General features: G+C 42.0%; 5 protein-coding genes and 1 long non-coding RNA gene across 9 annotated transcripts; 2 read left to right on the forward strand and 4 right to left on the reverse strand.

The window, feature by feature from the left end:
* Positions 1-61: 61 nt before the first annotated feature.
* LOC136781998 (1-phosphatidylinositol 4,5-bisphosphate phosphodiesterase-like) lies at positions 62-6,378 on the reverse strand. Its single transcript, XM_066741088.1, has 20 exons — positions 6,091-6,378; positions 5,931-5,990; positions 5,715-5,855; positions 5,574-5,653; positions 5,335-5,470; positions 5,156-5,256; positions 4,895-5,061; positions 4,590-4,800; positions 3,905-4,163; positions 3,649-3,840; positions 3,308-3,470; positions 2,766-2,923; positions 2,493-2,696; positions 1,968-2,166; positions 1,715-1,885; positions 1,510-1,650; positions 1,239-1,413; positions 958-1,161; positions 642-888; positions 62-553 (listed from the first exon to the last, which is right to left on the reverse strand). The coding sequence occupies exons 1-20, from the start codon at positions 6,259-6,261 to the stop codon at positions 485-487; spliced, it is 3,249 nt and encodes a 1,082-aa protein (XP_066597185.1). The 5' UTR covers positions 6,262-6,378; the 3' UTR covers positions 62-484.
* A 132-nt stretch (positions 6,379-6,510) lies between these two features.
* ine (inebriated) lies at positions 6,511-14,063 on the reverse strand. 3 transcript variants are annotated; one of them, XM_066741110.1, is made up of 13 exons: positions 13,806-14,063; positions 12,761-13,211; positions 12,304-12,693; positions 10,585-10,775; positions 9,213-9,347; positions 8,915-9,140; positions 8,566-8,833; positions 8,012-8,240; positions 7,824-7,936; positions 7,610-7,750; positions 7,315-7,515; positions 7,035-7,211; positions 6,511-6,966 (listed from the first exon to the last, which is right to left on the reverse strand). In XM_066741110.1, the coding sequence occupies exons 2-13, from the start codon at positions 13,198-13,200 to the stop codon at positions 6,784-6,786; spliced, it is 2,694 nt and encodes an 897-aa protein (XP_066597207.1). In that variant the 5' UTR covers positions 13,201-13,211; positions 13,806-14,063; the 3' UTR covers positions 6,511-6,783. The 3 variants fall into 3 exon arrangements, with proteins under 3 accessions (XP_066597207.1, XP_066597214.1, XP_066597198.1); XM_066741117.1 differs by having other exon boundaries at positions 12,797-14,063; XM_066741101.1 differs by having other exon boundaries at positions 12,761-14,063.
* Positions 14,064-14,559: 496 nt separating this feature from the next.
* On the forward strand, positions 14,560-17,139 carry LOC136782080 (endocuticle structural glycoprotein SgAbd-4-like). Of its 2 annotated transcripts, XM_066741249.1 has the most exons (3): positions 14,560-14,695; positions 15,510-15,722; positions 16,472-17,139. In XM_066741249.1, the coding sequence occupies exons 2-3, from the start codon at positions 15,711-15,713 to the stop codon at positions 16,925-16,927; spliced, it is 468 nt and encodes a 155-aa protein (XP_066597346.1). In that variant the 5' UTR covers positions 14,560-14,695; positions 15,510-15,710; the 3' UTR covers positions 16,928-17,139. The 2 variants fall into 2 exon arrangements, with proteins under 2 accessions (XP_066597346.1, XP_066597339.1); XM_066741242.1 differs by lacking the exon at positions 14,560-14,695 and having other exon boundaries at positions 15,058-15,722.
* Positions 17,140-17,383: 244 nt separating this feature from the next.
* Positions 17,384-18,299, reverse strand: LOC136782071 (larval cuticle protein LCP-17-like). The gene is made up of 2 exons (XM_066741229.1): positions 18,102-18,299; positions 17,384-17,977 (listed from the first exon to the last, which is right to left on the reverse strand). Exons 1-2 carry the CDS (start codon positions 18,204-18,206, stop codon positions 17,579-17,581), a joined length of 504 nt encoding a protein of 167 aa, XP_066597326.1. The 5' UTR covers positions 18,207-18,299; the 3' UTR covers positions 17,384-17,578.
* A 547-nt stretch (positions 18,300-18,846) lies between these two features.
* Positions 18,847-20,051, reverse strand: LOC136782112 (uncharacterized). The gene is made up of 3 exons (XR_010824073.1): positions 19,872-20,051; positions 19,321-19,794; positions 18,847-19,213 (listed from the first exon to the last, which is right to left on the reverse strand). It is a non-coding gene; the product is annotated as an uncharacterized lncRNA (long non-coding RNA).
* Positions 20,052-20,189: 138 nt separating this feature from the next.
* Positions 20,190-21,206, forward strand: LOC136782103 (endocuticle structural glycoprotein SgAbd-4-like). The gene is made up of 2 exons (XM_066741287.1): positions 20,190-20,320; positions 20,529-21,206. The coding sequence occupies exons 1-2, from the start codon at positions 20,288-20,290 to the stop codon at positions 20,928-20,930; spliced, it is 435 nt and encodes a 144-aa protein (XP_066597384.1). The 5' UTR covers positions 20,190-20,287; the 3' UTR covers positions 20,931-21,206.
* Positions 21,207-25,053: the final 3,847 nt, after the last annotated feature.

Genomic DNA, 25,053 nt, shown 5'->3' on the forward strand with positions numbered 1-25,053 from the left:
GAGTTTACAGGATGCCGTTTGTACAGAATTTCATTCATCGACAAAAAGCGAAAACTTTCTAAACTGCTATCTACACAGCGCTTTATAAATAATTATATTTTATATATAGTCGACGCACATTTACACCCCTAAGGCTTCCAATCAGTTTGAATTAATACATAATACGCGATTCGTGATGGAGAGTTGTTGGCTTCTGAAATTTCAGACGCGTTTAATTCGCTTAGAATTTTATTAGAATTCTTTCTCTACAATTTTGCACTCGATACACGGTGCAGACCCACAAAGTGTAAATAACCTAGATTAATAGTACAATAATAGTATTATTACGCGATAATAGAACAGTGAAGGTACACTATATAAAATTATACATTTATGCTATGCCGCGAGACAATAATGAGAATCAATGGGTGCTCTTAATTATACTGACAATAATATATAATATATAATAGTTACATAGTACGAGCATGAATTTGCTATATTTTGCCTAGACGAAAAAGTCGATTTTCGAGGAAATGTCATATTGAGCTGCCTCGTTAGTATACATCTCAACCGTCTGTAAAAAAATGATATTTTATCGTAATTGTAATAATATTAATAAAGAGATATTTATTTGTTTTACTCAAGAGGTCAGCTTTTATTACCGCATCGATATCTTTGTCCAAATCCGTGACTTGCTTCTCGTGCGTTTTTGTCAATTTCTCCTTGTCGCGTCCTTGCTTGATCTGAACGTTTTTCCTCTCCTCCAAGAATTTCTTTGTATTCTGCTGCTGCTTCTCTCGCAATCGTCGATCCTTGTCTCCCTTCGTCTTCAAGGCTTTGTCGTTCATTACTTCCTTGGCGGTCTCCACCGATGTCTTAGCTTGATTAGCGTTCATATCCTTGATGTCTCTGCAGAAATAAATGTTTCACTCCTGTGTCCGTTAAAAGCGGCTGGTACAACGCTATGATATTACACACTTGTCTTGTCTGGCCTGTAACTGCTTCACCTGCGTAGCCTGGACCACTTCAATTAATTTTTTCAGCTCGTCTTTCGCACTGGACGTTTGGCTCTTCAGCAACTCCCACTCCTCTTTCCTCTGCTTCTCCATCATGCTCGACCATTGCGCGGTTTGTTCGTTTATCAGTTTTTTCATGCTCGCGTCCCCTGCCAGAGCAGCTTTGCTGTAACGAAGGTGTACCGATATAGAGCTGTAATATTGATATATAAAAACTTGATATAAAATAATCCTCGCACGTACTCTTTTCCCTTGACCAATTTCTCTATAGTAGAAAGGTGGTTTTTCTGCATCGTCTGTCTTTCCTTCAAATGTTTCTTTCTCATGGTGTCCAACTCCTTTTGTTGCTTCTTTCCTGACTTGAAGCCTTTCTCTCGTCTCAGAGAATCCAACGTAATAGGATCGAGTTTAAACTCCTCTGAAATCATATACCATGCGCGTAAGAAACTAGTTTATCTCGCGGTCACTATGTCAGGTATACGAAAACTGTTTATTTATTATTAAAGCGAAGAACCTTTCTTGGCCTCCTCCTTCTTCTTCTTTTCGGCCTCCGCTTTCGTGTCCGTCTGCTCTATTCCCAACCCCTTCATAGCCTCGGCTTGTTTCTCCGCGCCTTTGCTGAATGCACCAGGGTCGGAAAGCATGGCCATGAAATCTGTCAAGGTCGTCGAGTTTCGTTTAATTGCTGTATATAATTGTAAATTAATCGTAGAGTTTACCCTCGAATCCATCAGGCACGTAAATCTTCAACTCGATGTTACAAAACAGCATGGGAAGGGCCATCGGGAAGTTTGCTTCGGTCTTCAAGGAAATGTGTCGATAACCAGCTTGAAGACCGTCCAATGGTAATATACGCTGTCCCAATAATTTACCGCTTTCCTCGTACACGCCTATACACACATGTACAAGCACGATAGAAGCATTTCCTAATTAAGATAAATTAATAAACACCTCGGATAGAAGATTACCCACCGAGTCTGAGGACCGCCAAATCAGGAAGCACGACTTTTCTGAAAAGAAATGGCTCCTCGTTGTAAACCGGATTCAATCCATTGCCAGGTACCATGCGGGTTCTAAATTCTTTCTTAATCGTGTCTGCCGGAAGACCGTACATATCTACTTCCACGTAAGTTCCTACTTTCTTGTCCGACAAGAACTGTCCGGCTATCACCTGTAAAGGGTTAAGGAAGAAATTATTTGTCTGTCCTCTTCGTGATATATATATATATATATATACAGGATGAGGCACTTTTAAGCCGCCCCAGAATACGGATGCAGCAAGACGCGTATATCTTTAACTATTAAAGATATTCAATTTTTCTATAAAATATTTTCCAATCCTCTTGTTATTTGCTTTCAGGAAGGTCCTATGCAAAAATTGAATATCTTTTAAAAAGTTAAAGATGCACGCGCCTTTCTGCATCCATTTTCTGGGGCGGCTTAAATGCCTCACCCTGTATATAATATATATTGCAACTCGGAGCTAGGACATCTTACTTGAACGGAACATTGCGCAGTGATGACGCCGTCTACATCCTCGGAGAATGGATCGAAATTTCGATCCGGCCTTCTCATGAAGTCAGGCTTCAACAAATAGCCCGTGGTACCGTTATATTCGAATTTACCTTGATTCAGCTGCATCGGCAAGTCCGGCGTTTGGAAATTGAGCGCCACCATCTGGCAGCCAGCGTTCCAGAATACCTGCAGGGAGAGGGCGGAGTACGGTGATGAGATTCACGCGCTCGTGTAATGGATAATTATTGTACTCACCTGAGGCATGTAATTCGAGGAGTCGGCTCTGGTGCCCTTCGGATAAATTCGGCTCATCTGACGCTTATTGTAATTTACGAATTCTACCGAGTGGGTCTTCAGGTAGTTCAAGGCTGCGGTCTCGGAAAAAGAAGACATGTTGTGATGTATATTTTTCTCTGAAAAGAGAACATTGCAGAGCTTTATTCTCTTCTCTTCTGGTACACTCTTGGAAATTGATTCATCGACCTTTCACAGTTAACTTCACTCCGTACATCCTCTGCGAAATTCCTAAATTCCTATGTTATATTGTAGCAGACAAAGACGATTCAATTTCCTACAATGTTTTGTCATAGTTTTGTTAGTGGTCACTGTCAAAATGTTGTAACTTTCCAAAAGAATTGTTATAATACAAAGTAACAATTCATGATAAAATTGCTATACACGATCGTTGATAAGATTTTGTGTGTTAATAGTAATTTTCATTGGACTGTTAAAGCGTAAATAAATGATAACAGAGAATTGTAAAATTACAAATGTCGATTTGCGGTATTAGTGCGTACTTTCCGCTGCTTCGAAGCTTTGGAACTTGATTGGTTGAGCATAATTAATCATCGAGGATAGCCAAGGATGGCAGGCCATAGTACTGCCTGTGTACTGAATGGGGGGTGCTTCACCCTCCGCCCCCCCTTCGCCTGCTGGTGCACCTTCCGCTGGAGCCTCCTCCTACACCGATCAGTACAGGTGTGATAATTACTGATGAAGTAGATGACAGGTAATTATATAAAGTCATCAAGGTTAAAATTGGTTAAAAAGACAAAACAAAACTGGTAAATTAACAAATTCCATATTAGATGACTTAATAACTTTTTTTTTCAAACTGTGATCCGAAGAGCAAAACAACCTTTGGTGGCTCCGGCGGAGCCGGCGCCGGCGGAGCATTAGGGTCCTCCACCACCTCGTCCTTAGCCTCGAATTGTCCCGAACGGAAAAGCTCCAGCTCGACCTTCTCAACTTCCGGTTTGAGTCGCTTATTCTTGATCAAAATCTTACGCTTCAGGGCGTTTGGCGGTGGCAACGGAGAGCCCGGCTCGAGCTGCAAAAGGAAGAAAAAATTGCATGTTTTAGAGGTGCTAAATGAGCGCGTGGCCGATACAGACCGGATAATCCTTCAGCGGCTCTTTCAGCAGCAAATCGCCCAATATCTCATCGCAGTATTTGGCCAATTTGTACTGTTGCTTCAGACAACAGTGATTCTCGAAGCTCAAAATTATCGGATATTCGGAGGTGACAAATGCGGTGTCTCTCAACGCGTAAATTACGTCCTTGAACAAGATATCGGTGCACATGGCTTTACCGTGAGTTATTATCGGCTCTTCGTCCTCTCCTTTTCCGTCCCAGCAGTCCAACTCTACGCATCTGTCGACGGATTCGCAAACTCCAGCAGTTTTATTATTGAAATTCCATGATACTTATTTGTATCTACAAGGTGGACCGTTAAATATGCACCAGAGTGTATATGGATGCGACGACTAATTTATCAAAATAACGCAATAAGAGATATCAATTTCTCACAGAACTCCTTCAAGCCCTTAGAAAATTGCAACATGAGCGATCTTAAGCAAAATTGATCTTTTATACGTTTATAAAAAATTGATCAGTCAATAAAATTATAATAAACGAAATTCATTATTGCAACTAATTACGAACAATTAAATTAATACAATAAAAAATGTTTATGTTTGAAAATATTTTTTTAGTCCACACAATTTCTACGCGAATATTTACTTCCACGCTTTGTTGCACCTTCCTCATGGTACACCCTGTATAAGATTTACATCTTACCGACAACCTGCCAGAAGGACCTGCCTATACATTTCCACTGTACTTTTACCACCGATCTGTCTACCACTGAGATAAGTGTTGTGACTAGAATTGATGTAGTAGTGAGAAAGTGGCTGATCCATTTCCATCCATTCCTCCAGCTTATCCAGGAACACCGGAGCATTCTCGTCGGACATCAAATAACGGATGAAACCGTCTTTCGTTAACTTTTCTGCAATTCGTGCAATCGATCGATTGGACAATTTGCTATACACCGCGTTAATTCGCACTCTTATCATACACGCGGTACCCCGATGGACGCTTACTCTCGCTCTTAGCCGTTTCGTCCTGCTCGTAATCATTGATGATCTCGGTGCACCTCTTTTCGTCGTACAGGGGGTAGAGAATCTCGTTCAATCTGGGATCTCGTTGCTTCTCGTTCATGAAAGTAACCAATTGCTGAAGACTGATCGTTTCGGCTTTCCCCTTTGTTCTGTGCGATAACATATACGTTGCGAAGGAAAACTTGATGGAAAAATCATATTTCACAGTGATCCTTTAACAACGAGAAATTATTCAATGCTTACATCGACTGGAAGAGCTCCTCAATGTCGTTTCGTGGACAAATTTTAAAGTACATCGATTTAAATTTGTCAAAGGTAAAATCCGCAGGTTCTATCTTGTCGCTCTAAAATCGATTATCGTTATTACGATTTGACCGGTCGAAGTACACTGTATAGTTAAAAGGAAAATAAGGAGTGGTTACTTTTCCACTGGGCAGACCCAAGTCAGCCAATCCCTGATAAACCAGCTTCTCGGTTTTTCCAGAGGCAAAGGTTTTTGAAATCACTTTAACTGGAACTTTACCTTTTGGGTCGACGGAAAAGAGAAGTCTCATCCAGCTAGAGATAGGATTTGATATATTTGTACCTTGCATTGATATATATACCTATACATATATATATATAGATTTTAATAAGGTAGGATAATAATAATAATACCCACTGTTTCATCAACTGCGTCGTGGGACAAATGTTACTCGCTTTCGTGTTGTGCGTAATTAATCGTAATCCAGCTTGCCAATCCTGAAATAATCGCGCGTTAATTTCTTATTGCCAATAGAATGGCTAACGTGCTTATTTGTACCTTGGCAGTTTGCGCGTCTGGGCACACCACGTGATTGTAAATGATGTTGGTGTAGTCGACACCAGAACAAATCGTCAAGCTTTTCTCGTCTAATTGTTCAAGCGTGCCATGTTTACTCAATTTGTTGAGTAACTTTGGATCCTGAAAATCCGCGGGTTCGTTCAGCGAGGGATATATCTACTTATGGATACATTGGTATGATTTTTCAAGGTATACCTTGGGTGTACCACCGTAACGAATATCGCAGACTTGGGCCAATTCTATCACATCGCCATCCTAGATTGAGAAGAGCTATTGGCTAGACGAATTCTTTCACCGAATTTGCTATATATATTTACATATTGGAGAGAGAGAGAGAGAGAGAGAGAGAGCCTACCTTCCCTTCACTTTTCCAATAAATGAAAAATCCATACTCATCCACTTTGAACAAACAGTTGGCCTCGTAGTCCGTGCTCTCTTTGTCTTCGGCCCATCGATCGAAAGTTGTACCGTTCCTCAACAATTCCGGAACTTCTATTCGCCAGTTAAACTCAAACTTTTTCGTCATTGTCAGAGTCGCGTGAGAGGAGAGAGATACAAAGGAAACAGAGGAGTGAACTTGAAGCTCGCACCTCGCCTAAATGAAGCGATTCTACAGCGCGTGCTGCCCCAGAGACGCATAACGCAATTAGTTTAATCCAATTTACTATGAGGATTCACCAGAAATGTGGACTCGCTAACGCAACAAAGGCTTTCATCTTATATAATACCAGTACACCTTTTGTAAAATTTATATATATATAGACTATTCGAGAAGTTTCTTTAACCATGCATTTTTGTTTATTGTCAAATTTATCAATCGCATTGCCACTCCTACAACGTTGAGAGCAGTCAAACAATTTATTCGTTATGCTTTCGGAATGATGAATATGAACACTTATGGGAATACTATACATATAAACTACTATAATACTATATAATACAGTTTTTCATTCGGCACATTCTAAGGAAGGAAACTTTTAGAATGCGATTTTTGGCCTCGTGCTACCAAAGACAATGAAAGGTATTCTCGATTAGTGTACATCAACCGTCACGTTTGTGGCTTTGAAAGCAGATACCCCGCGTTTAATTGCATTGGACATGGACTCCCAAGATCCTGTCCTTGAGGATCCTTCAGTAATTCATCCTCGAAATTATGCATAGGTTCCGTACAGTATTCCTGTCCGCAGACTTTGCAAGCTTCGAAGTGAGGTCGTACGGAGTTCCTGAGTTTCTGCAAAGTGACAAAGAGGAAAGATAGTTATGTTGCTGCAGTTGTGGATTGTCGTCGATGATTTTTACCTCGGTGAAAGTGTTGCCATCGGCTCTGATGAGTACGTAGATGGCGAAGGCAGGAATGCAAATTAGAGAAAGAGATGCTATCCCCCAACCTATGGCTTCTGCCCACCATGGATACTCGTACTCGCCATTACGATAGGTTGGTGGTTCATAATCGATCAGGCTAAACACCCACACTGACTGAAATGGCGAAGGATTCGTGTAGAAACTACGTCATTGTCTCGTTTCTAAAGAGTAAGTTCTTTGAAAATTATTCTATGCAGTATAATAACGCTGTGTATACCATTATTAATACAGGTGCAGCGAAAAGCCAGCAGAATCTAAAATACATGGATGGTACTCTCCCTGTCATCTCTTTCACGTTATTGCACAATCTTCGTACACCGTAGAACCACGATACAGCGATCACCTCGAAGAATGCTAAGAACATGATGGATAAAGATGCTGCGTAGTGATCTATCAATTGGAAGAAATAAATGCCACCCTAGAAAGAGATAAAGTAAGTTACAATATATGTATATAGGTATTATTAGATTATGTAGGCAAAGAGAGCTATACAAAGTAATTTCAGTTCTCACCTGAGTTATATTGGGAAGCCCAAATAAAAACGAAATGACACAAACGAGAAGCACGAGTATCTCGTGACAAAACAAATGGCGCTTTACCCAATTGGGGAATCCATCCTGGATCGAAGTGACTACAACTTCGACTATTGCAAACTAAAAATGCAAATTTGCTTCTTTTAGATGATTAATCGTGCGCGAGCAACGGACTTATTATGTATGCGCATACTTGACTATTGAGAGAAAGGCAGACCAGCATGAAGAAAAATAAGACAGCCCAGAGTTGGGACGCTGGCATCTTGGCCAGGGCCTGTGGATAGATGACGAAGACTAGACCAGGTCCTTGAAAAAAATCATCGCTTGTTCAATATTTACAGTTAAGAATATTTTCATTGAGAGTAAATGGGAGGATAATACCATCGCTCAGGACAGCTTCGACAGACATGTTTTGCTCGAGCGCTATATTGCCAATCGTTGCAAATGAGAAAATTCCAACGAGCAGACTACTGAGCGCGTTAATAAGAGACACCGCCACTGTGTCGATGAGAATAGTGTTGTGGAATTTGTTGTAGCTCGCGAAGCATATCATCGAGCCAAAAGCGATACCCACAGAAGTGAAAATTTGTGCTGCTGCATTTACCCATACCTGCGAGCAAAAGTTCAAAACTTCATGATTATCCTTGCACACTATACATACTAAACGACTCAAGATGTCCCAGAATATAGACGTAGAGAATGTTTATCTCCATAACAATAATAGATATAAATTTTTCCATTAGACTTTTGGAAAACGCTTTAGAATTACTTTAACAGAAACTTTCTATAAACAATTCAGATCGTATAATTACAGAATAAATGAAACTTTATATTCTAACTCTGGACTTCTCAACTGTCTAATATTATATATCTACTATAGTATAATAAAATATCTACGCATTGCAGAGTAACTAGAATACAAAACAAGCTAACACCTTGGCATCAGCCAAGAGCTCCCATCTTGGATGAAAGAAGAACTGAACGCCTTTGTCAGCTCCCTCGAGTGTCAGGGATCTCGTGAGAAACACGACGATCAGCAGGAAGGGTAAGGTCGCGGTGAGGTATCTGACCTGAGCCGAAGACTTGATCGACTTCCAAATGGAAAAGTAGACCATGACCCAGGCTGTGATGAGACACGCTACCAATTCCCATCTGAGTATTCCTGGCTCCTCGATTCCCTTGCTGATTTGCAGCACTTTGTTGCTTAAAATCCAAAGTAATCCCAATTAAAGTACAGTTCGTTATAAGGAGCGAGCTGCAAGGAGGAGGAGCTTTTCAAGTTACTCGAAATAATCCTCGGATGGTGTTCTAGTGGCGTTTGGGCGGGTACGATTTTCGATGTACTTGTAGGCGGGGAGCCAACAGGCATTCGTGTTCCACGAATTGTCGCAGTTCGACCACGGTTGCTCGGCTTTGAACGCCGCGAAGAAATAATATATCGCGTAGGCAATTATCACGTTATGGTAGGTCGACATCAGGAACGATATCACCACCGACGACAAGCCAGCTCCTGTTGATTAAAACGGTATTAAAATGGTGATCGTAAAACGACGATAACAATAATAATATAAGAAGCTCCGACCTTTCAAAAGTGGGCACATTTGTCCGATGGCACCGATCGGTCCTCTTCTTGTAAATTGCCCGATGCTAAGCTCCATGTAAAGCAGAGGTACTCCGCATACTATGAGTATTAAGAAGTAGGGTATCAGGAACACTCCTGCAAATAGGAAGTTGTTATTAATTTATTGTTTCTCTCTCTCTCTCTCTCTCTCTCTCTCTCTATATATATATATATATATATAACATATAAAATATACAATATATATACACAACACATGCGATTATAATAAAATAGGAAAGTTTTCATATCTCTCTAAACGCTACTTGTCGTCACTTAAAGTTTAACGCCAAGTTCGCGCATGATGCCCGTGGGCGTTAACAAGGTCACACCGTGTAACTTTTTAGTCGTTCGTTAAACGGTGATCGTAGCGAGTTTATTCCCACCATTACGATCACTCCGATATACATATATCGTTATTTAATTGCAATAACAACGCTTTGGCTTTTTTTCTTTTCGCCAGATTTGCGCCACCGATTTAACAACACACTCGCACAATCCTGCACACACGTACATATGTATGTGCACGCGCGTGTCATTCGATCTCGTTTCCCCGCACCGCCGCCGCTGTCGCCGCCACAATTCCAGCTGACAGCTTCGCGTTGATCATTTTCACCGGTGTCATTGAAATGATTTGCCTTGGCGGGCCGGTGTTTCCCGACAAGGTCATGTATCAAGTTCCGCGAGCGAATTGCGCCACGTCCGGCTGTGTCAAACGGCTTTCACAATTTGAAATTTACCGGGAACGCGACGCGTCTGGACCTTACCAAGAATACTATACATATATATGTATACGTAACGTCTAGTCTTTTAGAGAGAGAAACGTGCAACGATAAAAAGAGTAAAGGCGAAATTTTTAGAGGGGGAGACTCGACTATATATATATAGTGTAACCATCGTGTTAAGTGAGCGAAGATTAGTATACACAAACAGGTGATATCTCATCTTTTAGATAGAGAAAGAGAGAGGTGTGCGTAAAAAAATAATTAAAAAGAGTTTTGACGAAAATTTGAGAGGCGAAGACTCGACTATATATATAGTATTATCGTCGTGTTAAAAGAATGGTTTATACAAACACGCGATATCTCATCTTTTAGAGAGTGAAACGTGCAAGAATTAAAAAGAGTAAAAACGAAAATTTCAGACAGGTAGACTCAACTATATATATATATATATGCTGGATAGTCATCGCTTTAAGCGATCTATACCGATCTCGATCGTGACGCATTTCGCACAGATGATGCAAAGAGCAAATACCTATTCTTATCACGATTGCTCTAATCATGGCAATTCGTGACGTCATATCGAGAGCCTGTTGCGTGTGACGAGAACTCACCGCCTCCGCTTTTGTAGCATAAATAGGGAAACCTCCAAACATTGCCTAGACCGACGGAGTAACCGATACAAGCCAGAACAAACTGCGCTTTGTTGGCCCAATGCGGTCTTCTCGGCTGCCTGTAGTCCCCAGGATCATCAGCATCGGCGTCATCGTAACTCGTGCAGGTCGAGAGGTCGTCTTCGACAGGACTGAAACCCCAAATAATATAAACATGTATATTTGTATATATATGTATACATACTCGTAAATTGTGGCGTTTTATCATACCGCGTCCTTCTCACTGCAACGCGAGAGAAACGTACGCAACGACAGATTCCGATGCGTGAAATTTAATAAGAATGCTTGGAGAGCAAAAGTTACGCTGTTTTAAGAGGAAACCCCTATTAAGATCAACGACGACGCGCGACGGTGTGAAATTACAGTACAAGTTAAATGACGTCGATTGACCTTGGCGCTTGGCATTACATAAGTCAAAGCAATAAATTGTGAAAGATCTGGTAGCAAAGTGACTACCGCTGCTGATCACCGTGGATAGTCCTACAAATTGTTCTCAGGTCGGACCACCTGTGTTTGCCCTGTCACGTGGGCGCCTTGCACCGGAAAAGATATAATACGCACGATATAGACTAGCGTTGGTATAAATTATGGAACAACAACAAAATACAAATGCTCTTTTAAAAACTATCGCTCTTCTCTTGCAATGTAGTGCCACGGACGTACATTAGAATTTTTATGGAAATTCTTGGAGTGAGTTAATTAATTAGTGGAATTTTTGATCCTCCGTCAATTATTACCAGTATATCGCACGAGAGTCGGACCAATTGCAACAAAGCACAGCCTTAGTACGTCCTAAGTCATTATCCACTTACTTCTCCGGCATAGTAGAGTAGAATTGTAATTCTGGAACGTTAGGCCCATGCTTCGCAAACATATTGGAAGTACGCAGCATTTCTCACTTCAGCGAAAAGCTCTTTAAACGCGAGCGTTATTTACTACTGTTGATACAATTTTACGTCATTACTGACTATCGAGATGACAATATTCTTTTCTCCCTGAAACCGTGTGCGACAGCTATTTCGACGAATACCAAATTCAGACTGAGCCCAGGTTGATTCGAAAATTTATCTTTCCACGAGTGTCCTTGCGCGAAAGAAGCGTTCTCCATACGTCATTTACCCAAAAGATTAGAGCGAATTAGCTGCGGAACATATGGCACAGGGACTATAAAATATGAGAGCAAGAAAAATTTACAGCTCTAGCCTTTCCACACAAGTGTGTAACTCGAGTAAAGAATATTAGCGATTTTTACAAAGCGACCCACTTCTCGTCGATACAATCACGATGACAAACAATCGCTCGTGGATATTGTCGAATTTTATTGTAATCGCTCTCGGGTCAGAGATTCGCATTTCAACACTGTATATATACATATATATATATATATACACAAGAGATAAGGTTTCGACCTCGGCTGACAGCGCGAGTCTATTCTGCTTCCATAAAAGTCACCGAGTTTGATTCATTTAATTCGTAGGATTGGCGGATGTGGCATGTTAAGCAGACTGCAACAATAGTTTACGAATGACATTGATGCTCTCCGGGAACAATCGCACTAATTTCTAAGGCAAGGATCCTCTTGAAACATCTGCATCGCACAGCTATGCGGGGAGCCTCGATTTGCATGTGGATTTGGAGAAAACTAACGTGTACACTCACGTAGGCGGATGAACCATGTTGAGTAGTTCGGATGGAGAGGTCGGTACCCTCCGAATGGTGAGTTTCCGGCCATCGGAGGAACCCAGGCCAATGGAGGCTAGAGAGCGAATTGAGACCGAGTCTGGGAATGCTCTGGAGTGACCGTTGGAGTCACCAAAAACAATGGAGGCCCAACTAGCCTGCGCATTGGGATGATGCAAATGCTGATGATGGTGCTGCTGTTGCTGCTGCAGCTGATGCATGTGATGATGATGATGGTGATGGTGGTCGTCCATGGTGACATTGGAGCGAAGGGACCGCATGCTGGGATAACGATGTCTTCCAGAGTGCAGCTCTATCCCACGACTGCTTCTCACAGCTATGGGCTGGCTCCCTCCTTCGCGATAAAACCTGATTGAACATTATCGATCTTTAAGAATGGAGGAATGAAAAAATATCGGCGGTGTCCAAAGTTCACCTGCACTCGGGATGGTCCAATTTGCACTGGAAATACCTGATAGGCTTCTCGTGGACGCTATCGGAGCTGCTGTCGTGTCCACTTCCGGTCGACCTCTTGACGCCGTTGCAGGAAGAGATGCTGGTGGTGCTGGATGGGTTAACGAAGATCTTCGAAGCACTTCCGGTGCTGAGGAGGCGCCCTCTCTCCTGCTCGCACGGCGAATCAGAGTCGGCGTCCTGTTGTTGTTGTTGCTGCTGCTGGCGAGGCGAAGGCACAGTTTTGATAATATCCGGATCAAGGTCGTCCGAAGCATCCTCCTCCTCTTGCATCGTGCTCATTTTACGCAGCCGTTCACTTCCGCTTTGTTTACCGGCTAGCCTCGAGCCAATGAGCTGCTGCTGCTGCTTCAGGATGGAATTGGCATCGGTGCTGCCGTTACCGCTGCAGCTGCTTTCCATTCTGGCATGATCTGAGAACATGGATTAGCCTCGTCAGATGAGCTTTGTATGGAGCGGAAGCTCGACGAACCGCGGGAGATGCGATTTACAAGTAGATTAGCAGCATGCGAGAGAACGGAGTAGTAATCTGCTTGCGCGCTTTAATAGGTCGCCGCGCAGAGTCAGCCGAGCAATCATCGTGCCGCACAGGAGTTCTCCAATGATTTCTACTCGGAAGGAAAACTTATCCGACCGATAATCTCTTGCGTCTTATCTCTATTATACTCCGTATATACAGATATACTGCGCGTGTAGCTGCTTAGCCGCGCCTTATCGCAGCTGCGCTACACAACTGTCGTCGCAGAATTAACGCGCGATATTATCTGGGGATCTTGCCCCTCTATCTCTCTCTTTAATTGCTCCTGAGAGTATACACACATATACATATATGTATGTATGGTTCTTTTTCTCGGAGAAAATTGATGTAAAAGGAAGAACGAAAGAAAATTATTATTATTCTCTCTTTGTCCTCTTAGATTTATCGTGCATCACTGATTTACCGCGATAAAATGTTGCGGAAGAGGCGAGAGCGTGGGTAAAAGTTTTCAGTCGATAGTCGGAAGTACCTGTGAGAGATTGGGAGGCTAAAACTCATTGGCCGAGAATCGTGCGTATATTCGGGATGCAACAGCAGCAGCAGCAGCAGCAGCACACTTTGCTCGATTTCGCACGCGCTCGCGCACGCACACGCGCGCACCAGCATACACGTGGAACTCTCCTTAACACGTTATCGAATGGTCTCGCTGAAAGAAATCGGCGGTGGCGCGCCAATCGATGTATGTCGAATCGCCGAGATTCGGTCAGGCCGGAAGCGTCGAGTTGTGCGTTGTTCAGCGTAACTGGCCACAGCCCACACGTAGCTTCGTATATGTATATACACCGATAATAATGCCTCTCGTAGCAGCTGAGAAGAGGAGAGGTCTGTACTCCGGAATGGCTGCTGCTGCTGCCGCTGGTGATGATGATGATGATCGGCTCGGTTCGGCTGTTGGGCTCGGCACGCTCGGCTGCCGCCTGCACGCCAGTCGGTAGTGCCAAGCCAGGTTGAAAGAGCAGCAGCAGCATCGCCAGCCAGCATCGAGAAGCCAGCAGGAGAGAGACCACCGAGTCGACCGCATCGCCGCCGAGCGACAATCGCGACGAACTACTGTTTAAACCGCGCTGCAGTGCTGCTACTGGCCGGGCCCGATCGCAGCGCGCATGTGCAAATCGCACCTCGAACAAACTTCACGCCGCAACAAGTGTGCTTGGCGTGCCTGCCTGCCTCATCATGCCTGCCTGGCCCAGCCGCGCGCGCGAGAGAGCAAACCCTTTGTTGTTTCTCCCACGACTCTCTTGAGATACGAACAGCATCATTGTTGCCGACTGTTGATACGTCCTTTGCATTGTTTCATCATCGTCGCATATATCATTGCACGCGTCCCTTTCTCTTCTCGTGCATTGGAAATATCGAGCGGTACGTAATTTAACTGGAGGATCACTGTGCCAAGGACTCCACCACGCTTAAGAGTTCAATTCCCACGGAAGACTCGGTCATTATCCTCTGATAACTAACCTTTCTTTTCTTACCGGCTCGATTCAAGCTTCGACATATGCTGCCACGGGGGAATGTAACCGATATGAATCTCATAAATAATGAAATACATGTGTAGTGATATAATTGTCAGATATTTAAAAGTATCCATCCTGCCTAATTTTTCCAACCTAACGTCCATTTTGAATTTTAAATTTCATCAATAAATTGTAATCGCTGAAAAGGAGATGTGCGAAATATCTGCGGATAGACACGACTCTCTCGTGATACACCATGGCAAACATTCATTTGCATTTGACATTAAAGCCGGTGCACGATTTATCGTTCAGCGGCCAATTTGAAATCTCGTTTCGCGTACGTGTATAGAGTGCTGTACATTCGAGAGCACAGCCATTGTATTTCTACCATTCAACGACAAATTTCATTGTATTTCACGTGTAGTATGACCTATTCCAGGCGATCCAATTGATAATGCCGCCGGTCGACCAAGCAATCCTCCCTTTCTACGAGCCTTTCTTTTTGTCAATCAGCTCTAATATGAGGCATTAAAACTAACATGTATATACCAAGTACCTTCGATAAGTAATCTCGCGGAAGAGCCGTATGACTTCTGGTTAATGAATCGCTATATAGACGAACGTGAGATTTTCACGCGGGGGTGTGGACTGCTCTAGAGGGAGACGAGTATGCCGAAATAAACTTTCCCGGGTTATGTAAAGGCTTGTCTCGCTTGTAGACGCCGGTATAAAGGTCGGCTCTGCCCCCAACGGTCCAAGAGTTGCTTGCGAACTTCACGCCGACAACCATCGACCACGGTGATCTCTATATGTGTTATAAGAGCTACCCGTAAACATAGCCCGTCCATCCGTCCGTCAGTTACACATATAATTCCAGTCCATCCACAGGTTTGTGGATTTACGCGAAATAAACCGGCGACATGCGTTCTTTGGTAAGTCTATACATATATATATATATATATATATATACTATTTTGTATTCCTTTTTTGTCAATTGACTCGAGCATAATTTTGCATCGATTTCTAAATATTTCAAACATTACACAATTACATACATGTGCATACAGTGTATACGAAAATTGTAACGGACAGAATTATCAGGTTAACATTATAACCGCAAGAATTCTCGATTACTTTTACTCGCGCGATCGCAATAGCTATCGTGACCTGCACCTACCAACACATCCATCGCATCCTGACCTTTTCACGGGGAAAGGTAGCTCTCTCGACAGATTTACCGTAGAAACATGACGAGGATCAAAAGCCTTATACAGCTTATTGGCATTAATTGTCTCGGTATATGCCACATAGACTATCTAAAAATTTATCTCGTATACGCGAGCGATCCGTTCATAAATCAAGCCTTTCCTCGGTCGTAAAATTTTGAAAGGTTTTTATCGTTAGCCGCGGGTGGGGCCAGTTTTTCGATTGGGGCAAACGGTCGCTGTAGCCTATCCGGAAAATTAGGACATTTATCACAGAAACATCCTTGATATATATATATATATATATAATACCATGTAGAAATCTGCTCAGTTTTCACCTCATTAATAAAATTTACATACACACAGTATAGCCCGTGTTAATTGATTTCCATGCATAATCCTGTTAAAGCTATACAAGCTGTTTAAGATTAGATTGAGTGAATTGAGATTAACGAGTCTATGTATTATCTCTGCAGATAATTATAGTGGGTCTTGTTGGCCTGGCCCACTGTCAGCAGTACTTCCAAGAGCCGGAGAAGGTTGTGAGCGAATCGCGTGATTTGGGAGATACGCGTGGGCACTATTCGTTCACCTATCAGACGGAAGGAGGAATTTTGCAGAAGGAGAGCGGAAGCCGGAAGTACGCCGGTACGCCAGACGAGACGCAACTGATACAAGGCTCGGTTCAGTATAACGCACCAGATGGCACCCCTATCGCCATGAGCTGGACGGCCGACGAATTTGGCACTCAAGTGTCGGGCACCCATATACCAACCCCACCCCCGATTCCACCTGCGATTCAACGCGCTCTCGAATGGATCGCCAAACAACCCTCGACCACCGAGCCCCCAGAATCACCCAAGGAACTGCTACGACAAAACGCTCCAATCAGCAGCAACCGCCAATTCAAACTGCCACCCAAGAAATTCTAAATCATCGCTAGATGGCTCTTTCGCATATATACTCTGCACGCCTTTGCATGCTTGCCAAACACGCACATAGATACACATACTCGCACGTACATATCCACTTGTATAATACCTGTACGAGCGAGCATTTATGCCTGATATTGTGATAATAATTATATTTATATACGCGCACGATATGTACAAAGAGTGCAATAAATTTTCGATAGTTTCGGTAATTCGTTGTTGGATTTTCCCTGAGACTACATTTGACTATTTACGCACACCCATTTGTATTTTACGACTAAATAAAAATTTGAATAAACGATAAAGTTTCACGCTCGCGGCTCTTCTTTCGCAATTATATCGACGTAATTTGGAAATGATCGAGGCCCACGCGTCAGTGGAATTGCGCAAGCGCGTTATGTTTGGGACGAAGATCAGAAAGAAGAAAAAGTTAATTTACGTATATAAAAAGTTTATTTACACTAATCCTTAATATGTATTCCGTACTTCGAAGGAGCGAGTCTCAAGGCATGTAAATATATGTTTCCCTCGAGTGAAACGCGACACGTTAGCGTCGAGACTAGCTTTTTCGTCGAACAGCCTATATATATAGTATATATATATATATATATATAATGTATACACATAGTATATTGGCCTGAGAAATCTGGTTTACTGTGCTGGTGCGTCAATGTTGTTCTCCTCGGGGTGAGCGGCGATGTATTCCAGTGCTCTGAGGATCGCTGGTGGTATCGGTGGACTGGTGGGTAGGATATCACCCTGAGGCTGGAATCCGTTTTCGTCAGCCACATAAGTGATTTGGACCGGGGTGCCATCTGGTGCCGTGTAGCTGTAACCACCCTGCACTTCGAGAGCCTCCTCCTCGGTCCCAACGTTTTTCAGGTGTCCCTCCTCCTGAGCCTGAATTCCATTCGCGGTTTCGTAACTGTACTGATAGGAACCGTCGGGGTTAGGTCCGTCGACGCTTTGCTTCAAAATGGCGACCGGAGTGGTCGTAGGATCGGCCGGAGCAGCAACCGACACGGCGAATGCCGCGAAAAGAACGGTTATCTGTTATAAGGATACATGGAAAAGCTTTTGTTATCGATACACTGGCATAACCTAAGATATAACCTAGATTCTATTAGGTAGTATATATGTATATGTAAACAAGACGAGGCAACATCGAACTCACCACCGATCGAATCATGCTCAACGATTTGTTTTTCCAAAATGCAGTGTGTTGTGCTCTTCCTATAACTTCTCTCGCGCTGCACTGATGATTTCGTCTCCTGTACATTCCGCTTTATATATCCCCCAAAAGATCCGCGGTTCCTTGCTAAGGTAATAGCTTATTTTGCCCTCTCCCCCCTCCAACCCCCACCTGTCCCGTCGACCAACCAAATTTTGCGGATGAGCAATACACGCAGCGACGAAAAGTGACGAACACACGCGGGGACTCGTGCTACTGCTGAGGTCATACCTCTCTTTCACGCTTCTTCAAAGGTCGACGCCTCAATTTACCCATCGGTTTTTAATTCGGTCGCAGCCTACGGCAGGAACCAGACTTGTGAATGAATCCCCGACCCCCGTTCCACGGTCTATTCTATTAGCGGCTAGTCCGCTCGGAGTCGTTGAATCATTGTCACCGCAGAAAAACATCCAGAGGTCACCTGGCAAATGTGAATTTTATGCAACAATTCGATTCAACTTATTATTTCGCGTAATTGCATATCCTTTCACGTCGATTTATCATGGAGCTTGACTTTGGACGATTGATATCGCGTATATCTCAGATATTTGAGGTTATGTCGACCTGCCGCCGACCGCGATAGTCTGTGTGGACTGAAGCGTGTATATACATATGTGTATATATACACTAATGAGGTATATTTCAAGGATGCCATTACCATACGCTGGAAGATTCACACGATAAAGAATCAATATAGGGTCCGTATAGTGTCCTTTGCATATTTCGCAATGGAGTTGACTAATTTACAAATTAATTGAGCCTATCGAATTTTAGCGTGGTCGTTTTTCAAGAGAATAGATACGCGGCCGATAATAGATTAGTGTAATAGGTTTGTAGCCGTCAAGTGAAATTAGCGAACGATATATTTCTACAGTCTTCGTTCAAAGTTGTATGTTTTGAGAAAAAGTGAGTCTAATTTAAAGAGTAGAATAGCAGGTGTCTTCTTTCGTGCACATGATTCGCAATGCAATGACCTCGAATCTTCGGGCAGGTTTGTTCGATCGGCCAAATTAAGTAGGTCCTGCTGCTGGTTGGTGGCGCTTGCTGCTGCCTCGCTGCAACAAGTAAAAGACGCCATAATTTGTACCTCGGAGGTCATCCCGCTAACCTAAATACTATACGATATATTTTTACTTTCACACGGCAGATGAGCCGAACTTACTCAAGTTGCTTCAACGACTGTTACGCAGTCGCGGTGATTAAAGAGACTCGTACGCCGCTTATGACAATTCATCACTCGTATTTCGCAGTGGCCAGTGGCCAGTTACACGAATGTTTCAAGTAACGCCTTCGGATGTCAGTAGTGCTCGGTACATAGGAAAAGAATCATTTTCTAGATGCAGAAATCCAATGGATTATTCTCAATTGGAATAAATATAACTTTCGATCGCTCGCTCAAGCTTGGCTCGTCCCCCAGAAAAACGCGAGAGAATTATCGGCAGATTTTTTCCTCCGTCAGTCGAGAGAGCGTAAAGAAAGAGAATTATAAATCCCGTAATTTGGCCTCTTGCGCAACGAGCAGTGGAAACGTTGAAGAGCCCTTCTACGGTCCGTAATATTAACTATTATTAGTTCTACGAAAAAGTCACTAGTTCCGTTCGTAGCATGAAGGATGGAGGTCCATAGAGACGGCGTCCTATAACCAAATTTATGAATATTGAGTTTGAGAATGATAATGCCAGAGCTGTTCGAACTTTCATTTTCGTACATAACCTTAGAAACGGAAATTTGGTCTCGCTATGTTGCGTTATATTTTTAAACATAGGTATGTATTCTGTTAGTGATCCATTGAGCAGTGTTCGTATATACACGCAAGTTATTATTTCAATAACCACAAACGTAACTACTCTACTTATTGAAATAGAAAAGAGTCTTCTCAGTGTTTCCAGGAGTAAAAAGCAAGAATCTGGAAAAGGAATAACTTTTAAATGGAAATATAAGCAAGTCCAAAATTAGTGTGGGCACCAGGCGTGACGACTCTAGGCGGTATAGGCCCAACGAGAATTTCGCAAGGTGTACAACGATGTCAAAGTGTCAGGCATGAATCTATCAACGAGAGGGAGGTCCTAGCGTATCTTGCAAGGTTTCGGCGGTGCTATAAAAGCGCCTCTTCGGATGGCTTTTACGACATGACAACTATACTAGCCAACATGAACACTTTGGTGAGTTTCTCGCAGGATTATAAACCTGTCTTTTTCTTCTCTTCTCCTATATTTCCATCTCCATAAAATCAAATCAACCTTTTCCAAGCTGCATCGTCACCATTAACAGAAAAACTGTATGTTTAATTGAATATTTCTAAAAGGACTAACTTCTATTTTTGGCAGAAATTCGATGTAACTGGTTAAAATAACAAATGTACTTTTTCAGACTGTCGTAGTTCTCTTGGTATTGGGCGTGCAGGCGGCTTACAGCGCCCCACTGGAAGAATCATCGACAGTTCCAATTGTAGCCTACAGTGCCGATGGTCCCAATCCAGATGGATCGTACTCGTACAGTTACGAGACTGCGAATGGCATCCACGCGCAAGAAGAGGGCCACCTGCTGAAATCCCAGGACCCCAAGGAGAAAGAGGATTCCATCGTAGTTCAAGGGTCGTACAGTTACACGGCTGACGACGGAACTCCCATCTCCGTCAGTTACGTTGCAGACGAGAATGGCTTCCAACCCAAAGGAGACCATTTGCCTGTTGGACCAGCGATCCCACCAGCTATCCTGAGGGCTCTCGAGTACATCGCCGCTCACCCGGAACAGGATAACCTCAGCAAGTGATTGTTCCATTTAGTGCAGAACGGATCAAACTTATATTCTTCCATTATACAGTACAAAAGCCATAAATACATAGTGAATAAACCACAGCAACAGATGCACGATCTTGCATCGTCGTGTTTATTGAATAATCAGTGTGGAATCAATTTTCGCCATAATCCAATATTCGGCATATCTGTGCGTGATATGTGTGTTCTCTGAATATCAATATATACCTACGTATACTGTTATATTCTGTAGTTATGGTTGCCATATCAAACGTTTATATTAAACGTTAATTTTAAGCAAATATACGACTTACGACTATTTCAATATAAATGCGTTTTCTTGAGTTTTTTTTTACTATTCTCTATTCCCTTTCGCCATAATCCAATCTTCGACATATCTGTGCGTCGTATGTGTATTAATCGAATATCAATAAATATACCTATCTATACTATTGTGTTCTGTATAGCTACAGTTGCCATATCAAACGTTTATATTAAACGTTAATTTTAAGCAAATACACAATTTACTTCTTTTTATAAATATACATACAATTTCTTTACTTTTTCCATTGTATTCTTCCTTCACATTGGCTAAATAAAAATTATTCTCACTGCAAGACTATAAGACAATTCGTGGTTTATCTAACACTAATCAGCATGAGATCAATTTTCGCCATAATCCAATCTTCATCATATCCATATATCTGCTATGTGATATGTGTATTCCTCGAATATCCATATATATACTGTTATATTATAATTACGCCCGGCCATACGAAACGTTAACCTTAAGCAGATATACAATATCCCAACCTTCAAATATAATTACACCTACTCTTCTTAATTTTTTTCCACTACCCCCCTCCCTCACCTTGGCCAAATCAAAGATTTCCTAAAAGCGTAACTACCTTTATAGCAATTTATCGTTTAGCGAACTTGAAGTTTACGTAAAAAATCACCTAATATCAAGAATCAGCAACGTATTACGATGTTAATTAGAGGTTGGTTCAAGTTAAACGATTACCTATAAATTACTCAGAGACAATCCTTGAATTTAATATATTCCTCCGGTGTTTTCCATATTTAATGGATTGCTACTTGAAATCATGACTAAATTATGGAATCTTCGCAGTGCTTAGCAGTAATCGATGCTGCGGAAGAATTTCGCTAACGCGTAGATTACACGAGGGAAATATGTGGCTTCTTTAAAAATTTTCGACTCTACTCCTTCTGCTGACCGAGGCACATGGTCGAAGGATTCGTCATGTATAAATATATATATAAATATATATACATTGAAAAAACAAACAACCAAAAACGAGTCAAGATTTTCACACTTAAACTACATACATATATATATATATATATATACAATTATTCGCTTGAAATCTTCCATTCGCTGAATGAATAACGACGAAAAAAGTCCATTCAATTAATTTCAGGTGTGAAGTGTCACGTGAATCATGACTGGCTGCGATACACAGCCAATTTTAGAAAAATCTCGGTTCTATCATCGCGAGAAATGTGATGACGTAATATTATAATATAGAAGGTAATGTATGTATATATATATATATATAGGTGCACTTTGGAATGTTTAACGACAAGAATTCGAAAATAATAGAAGAAAGTTATGAAAATGATTAAACCGTAAACAAGAAAGGGAGATACAAAAATTAATAGTATGTTATATACGACGTTAATTGTGAGAGTTACGATGATGTAACATTATCGTACGTATGTACATAAGTGCACTAGAGTGCTGAATAATATACGAGGGTGCGAACCAAATAAAGCTATTAAAATCATTAATATAAACACAAATGACAGATGCAAAAAAATTGTTTATCAACTAACTATTTTTTTTTTAGTACATACATAGTATATATAGATACACCAAACTACTGTACACTACGAGGAATCGAACGAAATAAAACCATTAATTATAAATAAATACGAACGACAGATGGAAAAAAAATGTAGATTCGTGAAAAAATTTCTCTTAGCGTACACACACATATATATAAATGTACTAAATCAGCGAACACTACGAGGGCTCGAACGAAGCAGCAAAGATCTATAAAAACGTTTAAAACGTAAAGAGACGAACGGCGGATGGGAGAAAAAATAGTACTTTACATACGTCGTTACTTAGCGAGGCCCAATCAATAACAGCACGAGTAAAGGGTAAAGGATAATAAAGCGAGAGAAGAAGATACGCAGGCAGAGGGCGACCTTGACATATAAGGATAACCGCAAACATTCTAAGAGAGTGCCTCTGCCCGTAGGCAAAATCAGACGCAACGTACGCCGAATTCAATTTTACCTTCGCGCATCCAGCTCCTTGCAGCTGAAAACGAACATTCCAGAAAAACTACGTATACTTATCTCGCACGCCAACTCTATATATATAGATATACACCATAAGGCAGAGGAGGGAGAGAGAGAGGAGAGAAATTGCAAAAAATCCACCTCGCGAATTAATTTAATCTCGCGCATTATTTATTATTATTATTCCTGGCGAAAATGTTAATCTCACGTTCGTCCTAGTTTTTATACACGAATCCCAGTGTCCTTCGAAGCGTTGTTTTCTATAATGGGTAAGAGGGGGGGGGGGAGGCGTTTTAAAAGGCTACCACACTACGTATATAAAAGAAAGGTTATGGAAGCGGATGCATTTAATCGCGAGAATGCCCGCGCTTGAATGAAAGCAAGTCAGGTCAGTGGGATTGCTGGGTAGATTTCAATGGAGGTGTCAATGGCTAAGGCAAACACGAGAGAGTTAAAGGTGCACGTATATCAACGGTCCGGCACGTGTAAAGAGACGCGCGAAGGCTTCTTTCGTCATTCGATCATTGAGCAATTTCTTCTGAAATTTAATCACTCGCGCATCCCTTACACCAATGTATACGTATATATATATATATATATATATATAGTAATTGGACAAAAATTGATTCCTCGGCAAGAAAGTATCGCAGAAAAAGGTGGACGTGTGACGCAAAGCCAATTTTCATGACCCTAATGATCGAAGAAGCACTTGACCTCTGACCCGATATACTCTATCATCGTGAAGAAACTTTATCGGACACTCGGAGGGATTCGGCCTGCGCGCTTCGTCTCGATATTGAAAAATCGAATTATTACCATCGATTTAACGATCCCGCTTGGGCAATAAATTAACGCTCGTCCTATACGGAATTCTCCTTTTAGAGCCTTCTATTTCTCTTAATAACTACTTTTCTACATCTCACTTAAACGTTTTACGCGCGACACTTGTGTGCATATATATATAATTAAGAGAAAATCAATATTTTTAAGTACGACTTTACTAGCGATATTTTGTGATTTATGCGCGTGACACACGCGCCTGCTATAATTTACGTAAGTGGAAAAAGTTGGAAAAAAGGAGAGGAACGACAACAATATAATGATGCAATTATATATCTCGTCACTGTGGACACGTGCTAGTCTCTATATATACATACATATATAGTTTCGAGGTACTCGATGAAAATTCTGTGCTTCGTAGCGAAATTGATTCGCTCGAGTGAGTAATGCGTTGTACACCTCTATATCTATATATATATATATATATATGTGTGTACAGCGAGAGTCGGATGAAAGGCGAGGAAGTAGTAAAAGTCGAGTTGTGTGGCAGGGCAGCATAGCGATTGTCTCGCTATTGTTTCAGTACACTCCTTGAAAGATCCGCTCCAACTCGAGTGCAGATAAGGGTTGACATGGTTAAATCTGTCGTTGGCAGTCAGTTACTTTCACACGTGATATTTATTCGTGCATCGAGTGTGCTCCACCGTGCTCCTCGTATTGCGCCATCGAGTTTTAATTAAAAGCCCAAAGATACGGTGGCCACGACTTTCCCTTACATTTGTTAGATAATTATCCGATGCTAAAAGGTCCACACCGATCATTTGTCTGGCTTCGCAACGGGCCAATCAGAGCGCTGAGAGTTATCGAGCGAGGTCGCGTGGCCAAAATTCGCGAAAATCCTGATGAGTCTCGAGATGAGCTGCTTTTGAGAACGCTTGTGGGTATCGGTGCATGGTTTCACGTCGATGACGCGTTTGCTTGAATCACGCGGAGGTTGAAAATGTTTGTTTCTCTTGCGAGGGAAACGA

Source organism: Prorops nasuta, unplaced genomic scaffold (genome assembly GCF_024137725.1).
Source record: "Prorops nasuta isolate Cenicafe-Biocafe unplaced genomic scaffold, Cenicafe_Pnas_1.2 PNAS00002, whole genome shotgun sequence".
In the NCBI taxonomy this organism is placed as follows: Eukaryota; Metazoa; Arthropoda; class Insecta; order Hymenoptera; family Bethylidae; genus Prorops; species Prorops nasuta.